The sequence below is a fragment of the Dipteris shenzhenensis genome, chromosome 23, assembly GCF_047967505.1.
Source record: "Dipteris shenzhenensis isolate YYH24624 ecotype China chromosome 23, Dip_SZ_1.0, whole genome shotgun sequence".
Lineage (NCBI taxonomy): Eukaryota > Viridiplantae > Streptophyta > Polypodiopsida > Gleicheniales > Dipteridaceae > Dipteris > Dipteris shenzhenensis.
This window is the reverse complement of record NC_141618.1, coordinates 29,865,719-29,888,668: the sequence shown is the minus strand read 5'-3', so window position 1 is coordinate 29,888,668 and position 22,950 is coordinate 29,865,719. Positions and strand designations below refer to the sequence as shown.

The following is a 22,950-nucleotide window of genomic DNA, read 5'->3' as shown; positions in this document are numbered from 1 at the left end:
GAGAGATGATGCTTAGTGGATGCCTGAGTGGTTCTTTCGAACGTTTCTAAACCTCATTAGTTCCTATATCAAACACGCAACTGAGGTCAGTTGCAATCCAAGCAAGATGGATGTTACGAAAATTATATTTCCGATATATCTTGCTTTGGACATTATTATTTTAGTCAAGTGTGACTATGGCAAAGTCCTCCATAGGAGCGTACCGGATGCAGCGAGGGTCCTAGTGGATACTTTGTGTGGTTAGTTGGGGACGCCTGACTAGCTTGTGTTTTGCCCTACTAGATGGTCGGTATTGTGGGTGATTTCATGTTAATACTGATGTCGCTAGTGTTATTGGTATTGTGCTTGATTATTGTGCTTTGAGCGCTGTTATGTTAGGATCGATTGATTCGGTGACTCGTTCAATCGATTGTTAATAACGAATGTAATTGGTGGCTTGAGTACAGGTGATGGACTCATAGCGAGGATTGGAGTTAGTGCGAGGGTACCGATCGAGGTGTCGCACAGTGCATTATATATGGCCATGGGCCAATTTTGTATTTGCTTTATTATTGCAAGTTTGAGCAATATATTTTGGAGTGGACATAATTCATTTTTGGGTCCTAAGATGGCTATGTAAAGCAAATCCCTCATTTTGGAAGAGAGGGATAATTTTGGCTCCTTGGTGCTTTTATGAAATATCATAAATACTCTAGATGAGGAAGCATGGGCCACTCATCTAAGGGGGGGACATTGTACCCAGTCTGTTGTCGTTTTCGTGGTGTGATTGTGTTCTTCTTCTCCAATTGATTAAGTGGTAAATTTGTGTGGAAGATAATTACCTTCTGGTTTCAGAGTTTATGATTGATCAAGCGTTAATGCATATGTTAGAGGTTGTGACTCACATTAATGAAATTTTGAGAGCTTCCAAAAAAGAGAATAGTCAAATTTCTCCCTTTTTTGGGATAATGGGTATAACCAAGTTTTGGCCTGAGTGTATGATGGTGTTAAAGGGAGTTAATTTCTTTGGAATTTATTTCTTTCGTGCAATGTTAGATCAAAGTGTCTTTCCTGTTATTGACTCGAGGTCCCTCTTAGTTCATCCAAGTATTGGCCAATTAGGGTCCTCTCTTCCCTATCTTTGATCCTTTCCCATGAGCTAGAAGTGCCAATTCTTCCAAGGCATCCTACTCTTCCTAAACTATTGGCTTGAGGGCCCAACATGGACATAAGAGGATCGTATATTTGCATAACAACTAAGATGACTAATTTTTTACCTAACAAGATCCTTGAAATGCACTTGATATTTTTGGCATAGACCTCATCTATGTATGTAAAGGTTTTCACCTAAGCGTTTCCATTCTTAACAATTAAAAAAAAAACATGCATGCAAACAATTCCCTACATTTTCTTGCTTGAATATAAACCATGCACATAGTTAGAATATTTTGTCATGATCCTACCGCAAGACCAAACGATCTTATTAACCATGAAGATGATATAAAGCATGTTGAATCGCACACGCGTGCGTGCACACACACACACACAGACTAACTATTCTCCTTTTTCTTTTGCATCCACTTAATTTCTTAATTTTCCTTTTTCTCCATAGATTTCTTATTTCTTTGCTTTTTATTAATTTTCCTTAATTTCTTCCTTTTTATTGTATTTTATCTTAATTTCCCTAAATTTTATGTTATCATGACTATAATTTTGTCCAAAAAGCTTAATTTCTTATTCATTTTTTGGAATTTGCTAATGTTTGTGTCTTCATTGTACCTTCACTTTTTCACCCCCATATCTCTATTTTTCTTAATTTCCTTTATCCTATACACTTCTCCTGATCATACAATTACTCCATATAACTTAGTACTAATAAGTTTTTACATCTAGCTTAGTAAGTTGGTGGTTAAGGGTTTATTTTTATTGGTGGTTAAGGGAGGGGTGTTTATGACACTTGTCTTCCCAATTAACTGGTTCTCATCGTGTTTTCCTTGTTGGATGGTGGCAGGTATGCATACTCCCCTCTTCAATAAAAGTAGCACTTACTAGGACTTCTTCAAGCTTAATATTTTTTGCATAAACATTTTTCCTTTCTTATCAAAACTCTTGTGTACTTTTTATAAAAATTAGTAGGTTTTTTACCTACTTGTTCAAACTCTTCCTTAATTTTATAAGTTTCTCTCTCTTTTCCATTGTCATTGCTCTTTCATCATTCCACTATGCAAAGGAGTTGTCTCGTCTTCCACACGCACACACACACACACACATGTTTGGAAACTACTTAGTCACTCATGAAAACCATACAAAGCATGTGTACACAAAATCCATGTTGACAAAAAGTCATAGTGAACCTTAACTACACAAGTTCCACGTTGACCAAAAGTCATAGTGAACCTTAACTACATAGAGAAACTTATGAGACAATACAACATAGCTCAAGGGATATTTAGGGTGTAAAATATATTGCAATGTATTTTTATGAATGTTACTTTTGCAACAAGAGTGGTTTGTTCGAAGAAGCATTGAATTTGTGGCTATGAGCAAGCCCCCACAAAATCGTTAGTCCGACTACAATTCTAACCATAAATTAGTGGCAATTGAATTAAATATTGGATTAAAACATGATTCTTCCACACAACTCATTTTCTTACACATTTGAATACGACAACAAGAATATATGGTGGACAAAGACACAAAGAGTATGGCACCATCGTGGAAGACTTTCCAAGAGTGCGTTGAGAACAAGAGTGATATGCATATTAGCATAGAATGTATTCTTAAGGGTATCAAGCGAGCCCTTGAAGACATTCATAAAATCCAATTAGGGGAAACGTTAGTAGAGAGACCATTAAGGAAACATTAGTAGAGAAGAATGTCAAGCATAAAGGCCTTTAGTTAGAGAGTTATGCGAAGTAGGAAACATAAGCAGAGAAGAATGTCAAGTAGGAAAGGCCTTTAGTTAGAGTTTTGTGTGAAGTAGGAACCCTTGCTTATATTTGTGTGGCTTTCCACCCTTTACCATATGATGAGGTAGGCCCTTCTTTAGTGCAACGTGGTTATTAAGGCCCACCTTTCTTCCTTGAGAGTAGTCATCTTATATATTTGATTTGAACATAATGCTAACGCAAATATACTTGCCATTGGTCTGTTCCACACCCCCCCCTTCCTTCGCATCCTTTCAAAAGGACGATCATGTGCCAAAAAACCAAAGGGAAAGAGCTAGACATGTGGATTCTTTCTTTCTTTGTTTAAAAGAATTACTCACCTGTGTGAATTACCACCATGTCCATGTGTTGGCCCCTATGAGAAGGCAAGTGAAAGTCTAGAGAGAATGGTAAGGCTAGGCTTAGGCCCTTTATTTTTATATTTTGATCCTATAAAGCAATTTATAAGAACCATGCACCACCTAACTTGAGAGTGAGAGGCATTAAACTACCCTTGGTTTAGACCACCAAGAGTACCTCTATGCTTTTATTAAAAGTATCAGAGACCCAAGTCTAGACATCCGGTTGACACCTTACCTTGGACATACCCTTAGGTCTTACTTCCAAACAATCTGATTAATTAGTGAAAATCCCAAACTACATTAGGCTTTTACTACCACCTAAGCCTATTTTCCACTAATTACCCTATATCCCACCTATTTTGCATAGCCAATTGACATATGTAAGCCTATATCCCACCTATTTTGCATAACCAATTGACATACTGGGCTCCTCCTCTAATTCCCTTGCTCTATGCTTTCTTGTTGGTTGAGCTTTTGCTCATCTGCTTCTTCTGGCTTTGCTATTACAACCTATTGACTAATGATCAAGGAAAATACGAGCAATAGTAGATGTAGAAATGTGACCAATAGAGGGATAAGCCCCAACTAGTAGACTAATGGAATGAAGAGGGCTTTTAACAAAGACCTAGCAAACAACCATTTCGGAGAGATCTCCTTGTTGATAGGATTACACTTCCAAGTTAACATTTCTAGCTTCACACTTGTAGCTTGCTATTGCAAAGTGAGTGTCTACAAAATTGCAAATTGCTAGCCTTGCTTTTTTGTTGGAGTTCTGCCCGAGGCCATTGCATTCGAGAATGCACTTTAAGAGGAGCTCTTCGTGCCGTTGTTGGCGCTAATGATTCAACAGTTTCTTACCGACTGGGCAACCATCCTCTATGCTCAAAAAACATTCCCACGTGGAGGCCGCTGACTCCATGGCCAGCTCCTCCAACTACTACACAATTGGCCTATTTCGTCTCCTCCAACAGCGCGCTAATGTTGGTGAATAAAAGTAGCACCTTGATGACCATTGGGCAGTGTGAACCACGACACCTTGTGGCCATCCTCCAATTCTATTTCCTCCTCTATGGACGGTCGGGGAGGGGCGGGTGAAATCGTTGGTTAGCTTTTTTGAGGGAAATTGTTGGTTAGCTTTTTTGAGGGAAATTGTTGGTTAGCTTTTTTCAGCTGTAGCTTTGTGTAGGTCAACCTCAAAGGATAACATTTTAGAAAATCAAACAAAACGTTTTAAGTTAATGTGGTACATGTAATGAACGCCATTTGCCGTAGCTAAAGGCGAGCCGGCGTTGCTGAGTGATGATGATGATGTTGGAGGCGACAGCACGAAAGAAGCTGCGGTTGTAGAGCACATCGGCGGTACAGGCGTCGGGATCTCGATTCCTCATCCTCGCGCAGCATCACGTAACGTGTGGCAGGAATCGGGAGGAGACCCGGGAGACTCGGGCAGAAAGAGAAAGAGAGCGAGAGAGGGCGCAGACAGTTTTTCGGCAGAGAGCGGGTCAAAAGAGGAGGCAGAAGAGAGATTGGGCGCGGGGACAGGGCTTGCAGGCTTGGCAGAGAGGCTGCAGACAGATTTGCAGGAGAAAGGAGAGGTAGGAAGGGGGGAAAATTACGGCGGAGAGAGAGAGAGAGAGAGAGAGAGAGGCTGCAGAGAGATTTGCAGGAGAAAGGAGAGGTAGAAAGGGGTAAAATAACGGAGAGAGAAGGGGAGGGGACAGAGAGGAGGAGAAGGAGGAGCAAGGAGAGGTAGAAAGGGAGAGAGGGAGACGGTCGAGGGAGAAGGAGACAGAGAGAAGAAGAAGGAGAGAGCTCGCACGTACAAAAGAAGGAGAAGAAGAAGGAGACGAAGAAAAGCGAGAGAGACGGAGCAGAAATCGTGGCGGGCTGAAAGACAGAAGAAGAGGGCGCGCGTACAAGCAGGTAGAGAGAGCAGCAGCGCAGCAAAGAGATTTCGATCGAGAGAGAGTCTCGAGATTCATCGCCTTCGACATCGGCGAAGAAATCGGTAGAGGAGTTGCTGCTGCCGATTGCATCGAGCACGCACAGAAATTCCTTCCATCCTCTCAGAGATCTCTCTGCATTCCGGCCGAGAGCTTCGTAGCTAGGTCCGTAATGGTTCAAGGCTCGCGTGACAACGATGATAAGGTCGCCCATTTCCAGGCCGTCACCGGCTTGCACGACTCTTCCCTCTGCTCCCAGATCCTTGAGGCCTATGGCTGGGACCTCGACCGCGCTGTGAGTTCCATGGCTGACGGTGGAATCCCCCCCGATCAGGCCTTCTTCGAACCCGACGTCGGAAGGTCGGCTGCTGCTGGCGACAGGAACCGATCGGATGTCAATTTAGGTCCTTCCGGTTCTGGTATTTCTAGGCCTTCCTCTGTTGGAATTCAAGCAGATTCAAGGGCCATGGAGGCGAATCGAGCATCTGAGGCGATCGTTGCGAATCAAGCCGGACCAGGATTGGTGTGGAGAGCAGTCACGTTGCCGTTTTCTGTGATAAGGGGAAGCTACAATGTGATGTATGGGGCTTTTGGTCTTGGAATGTGGATTGCGGGAGGGATCTTGACGCATTCTCTGGGAGCGCTTGGATGGGGAGCTCAGAGCAACGCAGAGGGAGGTGCAAGACGCAGAGATGAGGGCGCAGCCCCTCTCCTGCCCCTCTCTTCTGGGGCTGCCGAGGCCCTATCTTTCTTGCGAAATTTTGAGCGAGAGTATGGTAACTATCATCCTTCTTTCCAAACTACCAGTTTCATGGACGCTCTTCGAAGAGCTCGCGAGGAATTCAAGTTCCTCTTCGTGTACCTGCACTCTCCCGACCACGAGAACTCCCCCCTCTTCTGCGAGCGTACTCTCTGCTCTGAGTTAGTGGTGCAATTCGTGAACGAAAACTTTGTGGCCTGGGGCGGCAATGTAAGGGCCAGTGAAGGATTTCGAATGTCCAACAGCCTCAAAGCTTCAACGTTTCCTTTCTGCGCAGTCGTCATGGCTTCTGCCAATCAGAGAGTTGCTCTTCTGCAGCAGGTTTCCCTTCCTGCCTCTTTCCACTTTGGGTTCCATTTGCATGTACTATTGTTTGACTAGTTTTGAAGCAATCAGTGAATTGGAAAAGAGTAACCCTAATGGTGAACTACGGGTGACACCTTTCCTGAAATACTTTCGATCAAATCTCCAAAATCTTGGTGAAATCCTATAGTGATTTGTGTGTTCTTACATAGAAGTCACGTAACTGGTGTAAGAGGATATTTTTCCAAAGCGTGTGACAGGATGCCCGGTAAATGTTAACGCTAATTGCATTTATCCTCTAGGGGTTTGTTCACCGTGTATTCTATTTAAAATAGATGTATCTGTAACGGAGTTACAAGACTTTGCATAGAGTACGGTGTTCAGTTTGAAAGGATTTGGGATATTTTGAATCAGGATTACTCCCTACCACGATTGAAATCTTTGGGTTGTGGATATTGAAGTTTGTTTCTCTGAGGAATCTCACCTTTGGTACATCCATGGCTCCATGCATGCAGAAGCATTGCAAACACTGAGTATAAACTCTTCTTGACTCTTCTTGCTATACTGTACAGTGTTTTGGTTGGGGGCATACTGTGCACCTTCCTTTCCTCCCTCCCGTGTTTACATACTCTTGTGCAAGTCCGGCCCCTTTTTTGGCACCTTTTGGCCCTAGTAACGCCAAAACTCCTCTTTAATTTGTGGGGGATGCAACCATTTGACTTGGGACTGTAGGAATTTTCAGAGGATGCCAAGAATACACTTGAAAAAAAAGGAGGAAGCCAAAGACCAATACTCCCCTAAAAATTAGTTCAATCTGCATTTCCTGAATACGTACAAGAGGAACTGTCTAGCTGCATGAGATGCATATCGGATACTGACTGGCATGTAAACCTTTTTCAAATATAAATGAGTGAGGGCTTTTGGAACACATATATGTTCCGTATTGCGCAATGTCCCATGGTTAATATGGTGTGAAAACTACTGGGAGAGTCAATTAATTATTTGAGGTGAGGGTAGCTTGTTCTGTTTGTGGCAGAAGGAAAGGAGTTTCTAATCATCCAAAAAATATAGGAGTGTTCTCAAAAGGATATACTGAATATGTATCCTGTTAACAAAAATTCTAAATTTGTATGATTGGACTTATTCTAGTCTTACAAAGGTATATATATCCTGTTAACGTACAAGATAGCCAAGATGACATTTGCCTTCCAGTATCATGTGGGTGATAATACAAAAAAAACAGTGATGGCAGCTCCCAGAGCCGTGAATGTGAATGGCCCCTGAGTACTGGAATGACAGAGTGAGTGGAGTAGAGACATCATGAACAATAGAAAGCTATATGTTAATTCAGATGTGTTTTATGAATGAGTGAATGTTGTGTATATACAATATACGGTGAAGGATCAAAGGTATATTACCTATTGTCCATTGTTGCCGATGGACTTTGCTGTGGTCGATGCCTATTATGTACTGGGCTTGCTTGTTACTCGTACTGTTTTGGAAATGGTAAAAAATGCAAGTGTATAGGGGAGTAAAAACTTCAGACAATTTTCAATGTTGGGTTTGCCATTGTTGTGGTGTCGTAATTAATCAGTTGCATGTTTCATTTTGGCAGCTGGAAGGACCAAAGTCAAGTGGCGACCTTGTTTCTGCTCTACAGAAAGTTGTGGAGGAACAGGGCACATCACTTGTTGCAGCAAGAATTGAAGAAGAAGAGAGGCAGTTGAATAGGCGCTTACGTGAGGAACAGGATGCTGCATACCAAGCTGCCCTACAAGCGGATCAAGTATGGTCTTGACTTTGCTGTCGATGCTTTTTCTCTTCTTCCTGTGTAGCTTTATGCTTCAATTTTGCTAGGTTTTGTTCAACTGTAGGTTTTCTCTCTTTTTAATTGGTTTAGGAACTGATGGGGTTGAATGATCTACTTTCAAAGGTTTCATGTTGCAGATATTTTTTGATGTTTATTATCTAGCAACTAACTTGGTAACCTCTAAAATTTGCTATACTTCGGGTGAGTGGCTAAGGCAACAAACCAATAGGTTGGAGAATGTGTTAGTTTGTAATTCAGGTGATCCTTGAAGCGTATCACAAGTACCTTACAGATGCATAGATCTACACAGTTAGCAGTTTAATTATCTTGTTTCTCACAAGTCTTGTAACTTATGGATCCTATGTCACCTATTACTTGTTAGAAATGAGAGAGTGAGAGAGCAGGAAGCAAGAGAGCTGAACGTAGTGCTTGCAATAGAAGAAGTGACTATTACAAGAAGTGGGATGGGTTTTGTCTAAGTGACAAAACCTTATCCTTCACTAAAGAAGTGACTATTACAAGAAGTGGGATGGGTTTTGTCTAAGTGACAAAACCTTATCCTTCACTAACCGTAGTTAGTGAACTAATTGTGGTTAGGGAGAAAAACCTCTAAAAGAGGGAAAAGTGCCCCTAACCTACTTATTACATTACATTGGTCACTGCTGAATTATAATAATAATTCTAACACCCCCTTGCAGTGCCAATGTCATGTACAAGGAAATGATCAATCACCAAAAGGATATAAGTTCAGGGCACTACGAAATGCCTCAAACTTTTCATGTGGAAGTGGTTTGGTGAAGATGTCTGCAACATTGTCATGTGTTGACACATAGATCATACTGATCTCTCCTGCATGCAACTTCTCTCTGACATAGTGATAGTGAACCTCAATGTGCTTCGTGCGAGCATGAAACACAGGATTCTTTGCCACTGCTATAGCACTCCAACTATCAGTGAGAATCGGAGAAGGACCCTCCAATGAAAGATGAAGATCATCAAATAAACGACGCAGCCAAACACATTCAACTGTCGCTGTGAAAGCTGCCCTGTACTCAGCTTCACATGAAGGAGATAAGCCACTGTAGACTGTTTCTTGCTCAACTAAGAAATGCAAGCATGTCCTAGAAAGAAACAATTCCCACTGGTGGACTGCCTAGTATCATAGTCTCCAGCCCAATAGTCACTGTAAGCATGCATCTGTAAGTCACCCCCCCTGAGAAACATCAAGCCAAAAGACTTTGTACCTTGCAAGTAACGGAAGATGCGTTTTACAGCCTGCCAATGCATAATCTTTGGGCTGTGCATATACCTGCTCACCTGAGAAACTGAAAACTGAATATCAGGTCGTGTATTGCAGAGATAAGTGAGGCATCCAACAGCATGACTATAGAGTGTGACATCAATTGATTCACCCGCATCATGCATTGTAAGCTTCAGCCTTGGCTCCATGGGAGTGGACATAGGCTTGCAATCATGCATCTTGAATCTGTCCACGAGCTTTTGAACATACTTGGATTGAGACATAACAATGCCACATTTCTCTTGAATAAACTGGATCCCCAAAAAGAAATGTAACAAGCCCAAGTCTGACATATCAAATGTAGCTTTCAATTGGGCCTTGAAATCTGCAATTATTTCCTCATTTGATCCAGTGAGCAGCATGTCATCTACATAAAGAATGATGACCAGAATATCCCCCCCATTCTTCTTGATGTAGAGGGTGCTCTCAGTTGGACTATTGTGCAGCCCCTTGCTGGTCAGAAAGGCATCAATTTTGGCATAACATGCACGTGGGGCTTGTTTCAGCCCATACAAAGCTTTATTCAGCTTGCATACCTGAAGTGCATTTTCTGAAATTTGAAAGCCCGGAGGTTGTTTGACATAAACCTCTTCCAACAAGTCTCCATTAAGGAAAGCTGTTTTAATGTCCAATTGATGAACATTCCATTCAAAATTCGTAGCCATGGCTATAATAGACCTGATGGTTGTCATCCTGGATGTAGGAGCAAAAGTCTCCTTATAATCTATGCCCTTTTTTTGAGCATATCCTTTTGCAACCAGCCTTGCCTTGTACCGATCAGCGGACCCATCTGGCTTTCTTTTGACTTTGAAAACCCAACGTGTACCTATGGCATTTTTACTTGGTGGCAAATCCACAACATCCCAAGACTGATTTTTATTAATGGGTTGCAACTCATCGTGCATGGCATTCATCCAATGCACATTATCTTTTGCTTCTTCAAATGTCTCAGGCTCCTCCTCATCAAGAAGAGTACCTGCATAAGCTGATTCAATTGAATGAGCTCCCTCCATGTGCCTTACTGCACTACGAGTTCTGCCAGGCAATGGAGCTTCAATCCTACTCTCTCTAAGAGTCTGAAGCAACCAATGCGGGACTGTTTTGGCTGCGTGTATCTCTTGAATTTCTTGCCTGACAACTTCATCCACACCCTGAGGTTGTACCAATTCAGCTAGGGGCTGAATCTGTACTTGTGGAGCTGGCGGAGGTTGCTGTAAATTCTGATTTTCAGCGGGGGAACCAAATGCTATAGGAAGCATCCCCTCAAATACATCATCTGAAGAGGTTGGAATCTGACATTCAGCATTTGTATGTGCAGAATTTTCAGAGAATATAACATCTCTACTGCCTGAGGGCTGAACTGTTGTAGAGGCTGATCCCAAATGAAGGGTTTATGGTCTTTTATAGGCTGAGAACCACTCTAGGTGGACTGGTTGTCCGGTCTACGCCAACCTTTGCCCAAGTCGGTGAAGAAGTCAACGTTGGCCACAAAGTCAAACGTCTTGACTTTTGGACCACTAAAAAGTCAGCTCTGCGTTTTTTGATGTGCTTTGTCATATACCGACTTCTGTGGGCTGCAGTGCTGCAGAGCTGTCAACAAAGGCAGCCATGCCATGGGTTGTGGATAACCATGAAATCAAGAGATACAAAATTTGTAGCTGTATCAACCTGCGTATGGGTGTATTAACATATCAATGTGTGAAAATATTTGATCAATTTCTAACAAGAGAAATTGCCAAATGGAGAATCCTCAATATATCGACATCTTGAGCTGATCCCACTTGGGAAAAAGATTGGGTGGCTCAAAAAATTGACTAACCACAGCAAAAAGAGCTTGGATACCAGCCTGTAGTATGCCTTTCCCTTGGATAGTGCACAACACTGAGTCCTGCATCGGTCGTCAATCATCAGGTTGAGCCCTTTGAAAAACTTGTAGAATGAAGAAATGTTTTGTGATCCATATAATAAGAGTGAAGAGGCACACTTGAAGAAATTATTAGAAAAGTGAACTCTCACACAGAGGGTAGAGGGTTTCCTGCAGCGGAAGACTTTTAGATAGCCCCATAATTATATGCGAAAGTGTTTCACTATGGAATCAAGCTTCATCGATTCACAACATTCATGTGTATGTGCAGGCTAGCAAATAGATTGTGCTCAGAGGAAAATATAGAAGCAATGCTTTATATTTCCGTCCGTCCACAAACTGGACAGGATACAATACCAAAAGATCCTCCTACTATATGCCTGGCACCTCTAGATCTCTGAGCATGCGTGCTTCACCTCGAGCTTATGTAGACTCTTTGTCCAGATCTCAGCACCTTACTGCCTTGGAATACAGCCTAGGCTTCAGCCTCTCCTGAGCTAAGTCTGCAGCTCCCCTGACCCTTCTTCACCTCCTGGATGTAGGCCCAAGTAGAGGTCTTCTTGCTGCTCCTTCCTCGTCAATTGGTGGCCGCTTGCTGGATGCAAAATGAGGCCCATGGCCTCTCCTTATACAGGCCCCAGGCCTGCCCAAAATAACCAACCAGGCAGGGGGATAATGGCCAACCCCCTCCCCCAAACCGACCCAAAGAGGGTCTGCCTCAGCTGACCTGCTGGCCGACTTTGTCTCTGGCCCCACTGACCTGTGGGGCTCTCAACACCCGGGGCCCTTGGCCCACACTTCAAGGCAGGGATCCAGCCCTTAGTTCTGCTCCATATCTGGCCTGGTTGGCTGGCGCCAACTAGCCCAACCAGCCCCTCCATGTAGCTGACCCTGCTGCTGCAAGTCCTGCCATATCTGCACTATAGTTCCCAGGAGTTTCGGAAACGGGAAACAGAAACGGGCAGGAAACGGTGTTTCGGAGTTTCGGTCACTAGAAGAAACGGGGGAAATTGAGTTTCGGTTTTCAAGGTTAATAAAAAATATATTATATATATTAATTATTAATACATATGTCATACTGTATACAACAAGGCCTGAGAGGACAACAAGGAGGAGAGGAGAGGGCAAGGGCTGAAGAGAGCAAGGAGAAGAGGGCACGGGCTGAGGAGAGCAAGGAGGAGAGGAGAGCAAGAAGGAGAGGTTGGAGAGGAGAGGCCAAGGGCTGAGGAGAGCAAGGAGGAGGGGTAGTGGGCTGAGAGGGAGGTTGTAGGATGAGAGGAGAGCAAGAGGAGAGGCTGGAGAGGGAGAGCAAGAACTGCCCTACCCACCGATGGGGTTCTACCTTCTTACTTGATGGTTGCGGCAGATGTGTGTGTGTGCTGGTACTTTTGCTTATACAGCTGAGCATTGGTGTCTAGAAGCTCTTACATTGCTGCTCTATATATACATTTCCTTGGCTAAATTCCAGAGGCACTATTCCAGAGGCACTGCAAAAGGCGCCCCCCAACCCCCCCCCCCCCCCCCCCCCCGGCCCAAAAAAAAAAAAGACTTTTTTTTGGGCCTGTCAGAAACGCCATTTCTGGTTTCAGAAACAGCGCTGAAACGGCGAACTGTTTCGGGTGCCCTGAAATGCCGTTTCTGGGCACTATGAGATTCTGCACCTATACCTCGGGATAACCCCTGCCATGTGTTGCCATCCATATCGCCTCCTGGCCCACCCTCCAGGCCCTGGTATGGCTGCGCATGTGATGACGCCCTAATTAATTGCAGTGAGGTGCTGCCCATGTGGCAGTCCCCTCTCTCTCTTCTTGTTGTCTGACTGTTGCCCACATAGCAGCCAGGATGCTGCGCATGTGGCATTCCCTCAAACCTCAGCTTCACATCCCCAATGCTCTCCTCATTTTGGGGTCTTACAAAAGGGGAGGTGACCTATGCATTTCCAACAGTGGTTTTTGCCCCAAAGGGTCTCTGCATGAAGAGGGTGTCCTTTTGTAAAGGGTCGATTCTTGGATGAGAGGGTATATTACAATGTATGCATATGAGCATGCCTTCATAAGATGCATGCCTTTCTGGAAGGGTTGTACCTCTTGGTTGGGCGCCTTGTGAAGGGCTGTGGCTCTTGGTAAGTGTCCTGTTGAAAGGGCTTACCCTTCTACAATTGTCTATTCTTTGAACCATCCATAAGTCTAAGGTTGATGAAAGGAATTAGTCATGGATTATGAGCATTTTCTTTGCCTTGTGAAGGGTTATGCCTCTTGGTAAGTAAGCTGTTGAGAGGGCATACCCTTCTACAAGTGTCCATTCTTGGAACCATCCATAAGCCTTAAGGTTTATGAAAGGAATTAGTCATGGATTATGACATCCCCTCCCACTTAAAACAATAACTAGGTAAAAATGATGATCCTGTTCACATCTGATGTTGAAAGTACTGCGACAAGATGTCCGGGTACTGCAACTTTTATGGAGTGGTGGTCGTTTTTAACCATGGAGGTTCTGGAAACTTTCAAAACCCAGATGGCAGCTTATGCTTTGGTAATGATGAGAACATAAGTGTAGCTTTGCTTACGAAGTTTTTTTAATTTTTATTTTCTCATTTACTCGTTATTTTGTCCTCACTTTTTTCCTTTGTTCTTTTGCTTGTTCTATAAAAAAAATATTATTCTGTAAGATGAAGGTATATATATGGAGGTTTCGACGTGTAGTATCATGATACAATTGTAAGATCTCTTTGTTATAAACCAGATATTTATCTCTGTCAAATGCAATAACTCTGCCTTGTTGCATCAAGACTGCGTTATTAGCAATGCTGGATGCATTGGTGATGACCTGAAATGGAGGCAAAGGCCTTGCTATTGTGGCCAACCAGCCTAGTGCTGGACCAACCCAGAACAGGCCGATTGGACCTTTTATACTGCCTACTGGCAACCCATCAGCGGGCTAATGAATGACCAACCTGTTGCTCAGTCACGGCCCACATTTAGGCCCCTCTCTCTCTCTCTCTCTCTCTCTCTCTCTCTCTCTCTCTCTCTCTTTCTCTCTCTCTCTCTACTGCCTGCTGGCAACCCATCAGCCGGCTAATGAATGACCAACCTGTTGCTCAGTCACGGCCCACATTTAGGCCCTTGTCAGGCCGACCAGCCTCTAGTGCCTGTTGAAGGTCCCTCCACCATATCTGCTGCATCAGCCACATCTGGTCCTATGTGCTGCCTTTGTGGTAGCTTGACATACTGCCTGCATGGAAGCCGCTCCTTGCCTCTGTTCTTTCTAAGATCTGCCACCATGGCAGCCCTTCTTTCTACCCACGTGGCTCTTCCTTCAGGCGTTCTTTGATCAGCCCTAATGGCAGCTTCTCTTAGGACCCCTTCTATGCTACTGGCAACATCCCCCGTGTCCTTATATGGAGGCTCACAGGTGGGGGGGTGAATCCCCTCTCTTTTCCAATCTTTCTCTCCAAGGTCTGCACTCCCCGGCACTCTACCCCTTCAATTTTTCAGCCTTGTCTACTTATTCGTCTTCCCATTTGGAGAGTTGGGCACTGGAACTTTGTAGGTGCCATATGAAAGTTACAGCGATTTGCATTCGCTTGCTGGGTGCCATTGGGCTGGCATTGGCAACCAGCAATATCCGACCTGGGGTTGTCTCTTTGCAACGGTGGGAGATGAGAAGTTGCCTTATAGTGCAATGGTTGGAATCATTTTGGTGTGCTTTGTGGGTTTCGTATGGTGAGAAGGCTAAGTACGAGCTGACCTTCTCACCCAATATGCTGAGAGAGAGAGAGAGAGAGAGAGAGCTTTCTGAACAATTTGTCCATAAAGTCACAGCATGGATGTAGCAAATTTGAGAGAGAGAGAGAGAGAGAGAGAGAGAGAGAGAGAGAGAGAGAGCTGAACATTTGTCCATAAAGTCACAGCATGGATGTGGCAAATTTATTTGAACTAACTCTTTTACGGCACAGTCCTACATTTGTTTTGCATCATATTGCATGTCCATGATGCCACTAACAAATTTTAACAAGATGACCTCACAAATCATCTGTAGAAGTTATAAGATTGGAACATCGCAATCCCACATGTAATGTCAGGCAATGGCTCTAGGGCCATGTACTCGTGGAGCTTGAAATCTTAATGTTACAAGGGCCATTTGGCCATTTGGCTAAATGTAGTAAGGGATGCTTAATAAAGCAAGATGCTCTTCTAAACAAGAGTAGCCTTGGTAAGGGACGCTTAATAAAGCAAGATGCTCTTTTATATAAGAGTGGCCAAGGCTATTGTGTATTCATTCAGTGTGCACACATTACTGGATGGTCTAGTCTGGGTCGAGAGACAAGGCTTCTGCCACCTACATGGTGGAGGAGGAGAAGTGCCGAAGGCTCCTTGGGAATGAGTTCTGGTGGCAGAGCTACAGGCATTGGCTTGTTGCAGTCTGATTTGTAGCTCGCTCGGGAATGTTTGGGAGGTGATCCGTCTGCCGATTGTCTTATTTTTTTGCTGATTGCTGTTTTGATCTGTGTTTAGGGTTAGATCCTAGAGGGGACTCTACAATGGATAACTTATAATATGTCCCAAATACTCCAAACTGTTTGCCATGAATGAATACTAGAAGCCTTAGTATATAACTTGTAAAGCTTGAGATTTACTTGGTATGTTAATCACTCTTCCCTGATTTTATTGTATATTAAGCTGGCATAAAAGATGCTGTCTTCCGTTATTTGTATATCAAGATGGCAGAAAAAAATACCAAAGCTGACTTGGAAAGGTAGGGCCTTTATAATCTGGTTCATTAAGAAATGAAAATCTGAAAGTGGCAATAAGCCTAAAGGGTCTTTCCATAAAGTATTACCGGTAGCTAACTAGGCAATCTGCAAACACATGGAATAATTTTTGAAGCAATGCATCTGTATCAAGATTTCCCTCAATGATGCTCATGCCATTCTCTATCATTTCTTCGAACATACGTGTTTTTCAAATCCCTAGCCAACCTCTTAGGAGGAAAACTCGTGTTTGGAGATGATTGAACATCACCAAGAGACATCAATAGCTGCAATCCAACGCAATGTCAACAGGTCTTAAGTTCAGAACATAAAGGTGCATGTATCACTTAGTTAACCAGCAACATTTATGACTAATAATGAAGCCTCCTTTGGCTGATCTAACCTTGAATTCCATGCCCCATACAAATCAATGGTAATCTAAACCCAGAAGCTGCCTTAAAGTTTATAAATCGAGCATTACGACGTACGTCCACATCACATCTCCTGTCAAGGTCACCAGACATTAGAAAGTGTGTGTATTTTCTCTTTCTTTGTTCCATACTGGTTTGTTGTGTGATGCATAAATGTATACAAACTGTGATGAAATCCTTTAACGAGTTCAGTTTTGACGACGATATATACCGTTTGCAAGGATGAGCTTTCACTGCTGTGTTTATATGTAGTTTAAAAAAAAACATTGTAGGTTTTGTTAGCTGTGCATGCTTGAGTTGCACCTATTTTGTATGTCCGTGTGGGTTGATGTTTTTCTATCACTGGGCATACAACATCTACTGTAGGAACCACTGCTGCATGTATAACATTATTTTTGCTTTTCAGAAAGTGAACTTGGCCTTTTGATTGCTTCTGTAATGGTGCTTGTTTTCTTTTGGTTTTCAATCTGGCTCGTGGTGCAGGAGAGGGAGCGCCGGAGGCGAGAAGAAGCAGAGCGCCTGGCATTTGAGGCAGCAGAGGCTGAGCGTAAGCGTAAGGAGGAGGAAGAGACTGCTGCACGAGCTGCCCAAGAAGCTGCACAAAGGGAGGCTGCAATACAGCAGAGGAGGCAGGAAAAGGCCTTGGCTTTGGGGTCTGAGCCTGAGAAGGGTCCAAATGTTACAGAGGTATGAAACAGCCATGCCTTTCAGTATGATTTTTATAATTAAATAGCACTTCAACATATTCATTTATTAAATGTTTAGTTCTTTTTGCTGAAAAATATTGTTTTTGTCCCTGAAGGTGCTAATACGCTTTCCAAATGGTGAACGGAGAGAACGCAGATTCTCCTGCTCTGCAACAATCTCATCCGTCTATGATTATGTTGATTCATTGCATAGCTTTGATGCCACAAACTATAAGCTTGTGTCGAACTTCCCTCGTGTTGTCTATGGTACTGATAAGTTTGGGATTTCTTTGAAGGATGCAGGCCTGCATCCCCGAGCAAGTCTCTATGTCCAGGTTGAGGACGGTTAGGTTTTGAGTTTATGCTGTGATACAACCTCACCATTTTGCAGTGGTAATTTGGTTCAATTGTGTCCTGTATTTTGTTCTGCCCATTTAAAAAAATGTTGCATAAAATGAAGTGGCAGAATTTACTTTGATGCCATCAAGAGAGTTTTTCTTGTGCCATCACTGGGTAGTCTAAGGAATATATGTGGACTGAGTAGTCTTAGGAATATATGTGGCAAGGTCAGGCAAGCTTGCATTCTTGTTGTGTGCTAATAGAACATTGTTTGAAGTGTGCAGCCCTAGTCATCGATTAAGTATCATGTAGAATTGTCAAAGCTGAAAGATCGGCTATATGTGCAAGTTGTTTCAATTTTCCTTCAGGAAAAAATTTCATGTGGTTCTTCCTCTGGATACAAGAATCTTGCTTGAGGTGTCTTTTATATTTTAAGCCAACTGGTTCACTGATTCTTCATATGCCCAGGGGCTTTGGGCCCAACATCTGTCTGTAATTGTTATAGTGAGTACCAAATTATAAATTGCTTTTTCTGCGTCATAAATGACGAATAGAGAGCTGGATGGAATTGCCAGTGATATTTCATGGTGGGGGGTAATTGAGCAACAGCTTAAGAGGATATTTGTATTACCCTGTTGATTTCGATTATCAACGACCTTGTTATAGCTCATTTACTGTTGGCACAATGCATAATGTGGCCAACGATCTTCTATTGTGCTGGGGGATGTCGACCTCGCTTGCTGTCATAGGTAATTTTGCTGATGACCGTCTTAAGAGATGGAGAAGGCAAGAGTTGTCATGGATGGTTCTCTCTCTCTCTCTCTCTCTCGGGGAAGTTTTGAATGGGGGCTTGTCATGGCTCTGAAGTGTGATGATGCCAAAGGTTCCTGAAATTAGGTTCTCGTGTAGGATTGTGAGCGTAGGCTCACTCTTCTTTTCCTAAATTTTTGCATGACCTATCTCAGCTTCTGTAGTGTTTTCCCTTTCTTGGATACTTGAAGCCTAATCATAAAGACTTGTGCATTGTTGCTAATGCAGAGCAAGACGGTTGGCATAACAGGAAAGAGGATGTCGTTTATCATAGTCTGGTCTCTCTATTGCCGCTGCTTGTGATCCACAATCTTGTGAAGCTTGCACAAAAAATAGGTATCTATTGGCTTGTCATTTCTTATTATGTTCATTGTTGTACCAAAGCTTTTTGCATTCCCGGTTCAATTGGGTAAAGTGCAACCAAGTTCACAATCAGAGGCAAAAGAAAGTCCAAGGACTCGTATGAGTAACAATCTTCTCTGAAACTAAGTGCATGACCTAGCCTCATAAATTGCTTATTGTTTCGCTGTTAGGGGAATTTGTAATAACTTATATATGCCAAAGGAAGACTCTCCCTAAGGAAATAGCGACATGTCCTTAGCGAAAGGCTAAATTACCTTCTTCTAAGAGATGGGGAACTCATCTTGGAAGTATGTGAAAATTTGGATGAGTCCTTCATGAAAACCGATGGTATATGTCATGTGTTGTATTGAAGCTTGCACAATGGGAATACATTGAGCACTCTAGCCTTCCTCCTCATTTGTAACAAAATGGGCCCAATTAGTAGTTGCCATCGATGTTGCCATGTCTTAGTGAGTTATTCCACAATAGATTATATCAAGGTATCTACAAGTGAAGCCTTGCTAGATTATTTGGCATTTACCGGACCACATATCTTAGCTATTTTGCTGTCAAGCCGTTGGGTTCTTAAAAAAAGTGGCGAGTCTTGTAATTTTAGGTCTATTGCAAGAATGTTGCCGAGAGGACTTGGTGGACATGGAATGGTTGAAAGTAAGTGTAAGCTCAGATGTGCTTACATGAGTGTAAGCTCAGATGTGCTTACATGTACATAGTCTTGCATTTATGAAATGGACCATCGATATGGAGTGTTGGTAGGTAAATGTTTCTTCAAGGGAATTAAAGATAGCTTGTCTTGATAAGCCAAGTGGATCCCTGATGTCCTCCCATTTCATCTTGTTTGTAGAGAATGGTCTTGCACCTCCTTAAGTATCCAATCTCTAGCCTAGTAAGTGTCCATATGAGGGGGCTTTGAATAGGTTGTGGAATCGTTGATTCTATGATAATCGTTGGGAGTGTCCAAGATAGTCATCAAGGCAGTTGTATCCCTTCTTCTCAATGCAATTCAAGGGGACTTTCTAGTTATCCACCAACACTCTAACTAGGTTTGATGTGTGGATTAGAACGTTGTTTATTGTTGATCCTTGGGCATTGATGACATCGATGGGTATGCCATAGTAGCTATAGTCCTTGCTATGCATTATGGAGTCTGATTTTTAAGCTTGTGACTATGATGTGATTGAAACTCCACCATTTGTGTTTTCAGATGGTAAGTTGGAGAGCATTCCAAAGATGGGGATTGGGCCTTGTTGATCCTTTCAAGCCTTCGAGGTTTACACAAAATTAGTATATTGTGGTTGCTACTGATTATGTTCTTGGATTCATGCGTGCGTGCGTGTGTGTGTATGTGGAGTTCTCACAAAAAAAAAAGTGTATGTGGAGAGAAGAAGAAGAAGAAGAAGAAGAATATATTATTGTCCTTTGAAGACCAAAAAATCGGCCTATGGGACTTGAGCAATACAAAATCCTCGTACACAAAGACTCCTCCCTTGGAGGGGAGGGTATTAAGAGAAACTACCTTTATGTCTTAGGTGAGTTCCTGTGTTTGAAAAGCTTATAGACAAACGTTCCTAAAGCTGGGGGTGAGAGAGAGAGAGAGAGAGAGAGAGAGAGAGAGAGAGAGAGACACACACACACACACACACACACGCACACACACACACACACACGTGTGAGCCCTCAACTTAATGGATAAAACGAGAATAGTTTTTTCTTCCATGGAACATGGTATCCCTTTTCAACCCGATCATTTGGTTTAATGGTGAAAAACGATTTCAATCCACATTTTGTTGCCTAATGGCAAAGTAGAACTACTAGTTACTTAGCAATGCTTGCTATAGTGTGGGTAACCAAACCACCCACACCTCTTGAATAATTAATCTTATGCCATTGGATTATGTGAATCTTCTTTGCATCCTCCTTCAGTCAAAGTCGCTAATTTCTCCATTTGAATTTTTTTGACATATAGTGCCTATGCGTCATAAGTTTATGTTTCACTGCTGCTATTGTAGAGGAGAGTGGAAGGCATCAAGACCCTCAATGTAAAACCTTTTGACTCTCTCTTTCTTGTGAACTCGTTGTTCTATAAGCGCCCCTAGGCTTTCAAGGGTCTCACCTTTGTCAAGCCAAATGTTACATTGATTATCCTTGATCGATACTTCTTTGGTCTTCTCTTTAATGTTGTGACTATTATAGATAGTAGAGGTATCTTGGTAAAACTCGTATTCGAATGAAAAGTATGGTCATCATCTATGAAGATGTAAAAATTTAGTGCTTCGGTGAAAAGGCAATTATGCCATGGATGGTGGAAGTGAATTGAATAGGCCTCAATAGCTCTAGTAAAACCATTGGGCATCCTTGGCACAATGATCTTCTCAAAGCTAAATAAATGCTAAATAAATGTGGGCATCCCTAGCATACTAATCTCAATTGAGGTAGACAAACGAGCTAGCAATATACTTCAATGGATATCATCATGTTGGTAAATATAGAAAAGATTTCAACACTTCGTGTGATGGTTTCAACAATCATGGTTGCCGATAGCTTGTAGAGGGGTGCAAAGAGGGAAAATTAACCCAAATGGGGTGATGATGATCTCGTTGTCTTGGTATTTATACCTCATCTAGGCCTTAAATGCAACATATATTTAAAAAAATGAGGCAAGTCTTTGCTAGATGGGATAAAACTTTGTGGGTGCATGTAAGATGGTGGTCTCACCTTCATAAAATTTATTGTAACATTTAGGCTTTCTTTCACCACGCTTTCCCTTGTTTTTAACACTAATGAAATCATATGCAAATTGGAAACTTCAATTGAGTCAATGCATATTTGGATATATCCATGTCGAAAGAGTGAAGAGAGTCTTGGTTCAATCTAGATGACAGGTGTCATACTTATGAAAATATGTAAACACTCAAAATTTAGTATATCACACTTAAGCACACAAATAATTATAGAAGTTTTAACTTTTGACTATTCTTAATGGTCCATGACCATCATACAAAATCAACAACTTACACTATAGACCTTTAGTGATAATAAATTCATTTTATTTAAACTAGAACTTACTAAATACACAAAATGAAACTCTAGCCCTAAATCCTAAATCCAAATTCCTGACCTTGAACTCGAAACTTTAGAACTTGAACCTAATATATTAAATCCAAAATGCTAAATGGATACTCATATATAAGTAGGAAAATGTGTTAGTACATTACTAAGATATCTAAAATCTTAATTTTATACATGTTTTGATATTGACTTTAAAGCACCATCTATATATATACAAAATTAACTACACTTGATAAGTACTTTGTAAACCCTCACAGGTATATAAATAGCATATATAAATCCACCTATTTAAAAATTCCCCTCCATTAATTAAGGTGCTATATTACATGTTTACATGGTCACACCTTGCACCTTATCACCCAATATTTGCCTTTTACTGTATCTATCTAGTTTATATGTGGGTTGTATCTATAGCTTTGGAGATGAGCAATAATTTACATCCAACATGAATTTCATACGTAAAGAATATCCCCTTGTTCTTTTTCTTAGCGTCATGTCTTTGGCAGTAAAAATCCTTGGCTTTCTAGTTCCCCCCTTGCCTCATAGGAATTGATTGATATGTTTGAGCTTACTTGCTGAATGAGTGGTATTTCATCACTCTGTTTTTGTAGAATGCTATCTTTATTAGCATAAGCAAATACAAATAATTTCCCTCGTGTTTCTTCAAGGCCTTTACTATCCTCTAAAGGTATTGCCACTTGCTGAATCCTTTTTTTTACCACCATTTTTCATCCTCGCCATCTTGATAGTGATGATTCTCAAGTTTCTTCCTCTATAGAGGCAAGTTGTTGAGAGTATCTAGCTACATTTTCTTTGTCTTAATGCACTATGCTATCAAACTGCTTGTTTGGCATCGTGGGCTAAGATCAATTGGACCAAATCATTGGCCTTCCTCCCATCAATTGAGGATATCCATGCTTGGGTTTCATTGGATTCTATGAGGGTAGACAATAAGATACCTAGGTAGTTGATTGAGCTCCAATACAAAAGCTTTCGGTGCACACTCATCTTACTCACTAAACTTCCCTTTTACACTCTAGATTCTAACTTGGTATCAGAGCCTTATTAGGTCTTCTCTTGATTTCACCTCCCATTCTGCCACCTCCTATATTTCTGGTTGCCTTTGTGTGAATCTACTTATCATCTACTCTACTCTCTTATACCTACAAGTTTGCTTGCCATTGGTGTTTGAGGCAATATTTCTCTTATGTTCATTGCTATCCTCATGGGATACCTCCCGTACAGCTGTCAGTAACT

At 42.1% G+C, this 22,950-nt stretch overlaps 1 protein-coding gene across 1 annotated transcript; it reads left to right on the top strand.

The window, feature by feature from the left end:
* The first annotated feature begins 4,545 nt into the window (after positions 1-4,545).
* On the top strand, positions 4,546-17,965 carry LOC147887238 (UBX domain-containing protein). Its single transcript, XM_087394509.1, has 4 exons — positions 4,546-6,292; positions 7,890-8,060; positions 16,913-17,116; positions 17,232-17,965. Exons 1-4 carry the CDS (start codon positions 5,384-5,386, stop codon positions 17,463-17,465), a joined length of 1,518 nt encoding a protein of 505 aa, XP_087250635.1. The 5' UTR covers positions 4,546-5,383; the 3' UTR covers positions 17,466-17,965.
* The last annotated feature ends 4,985 nt before the right edge of the window (positions 17,966-22,950 follow it).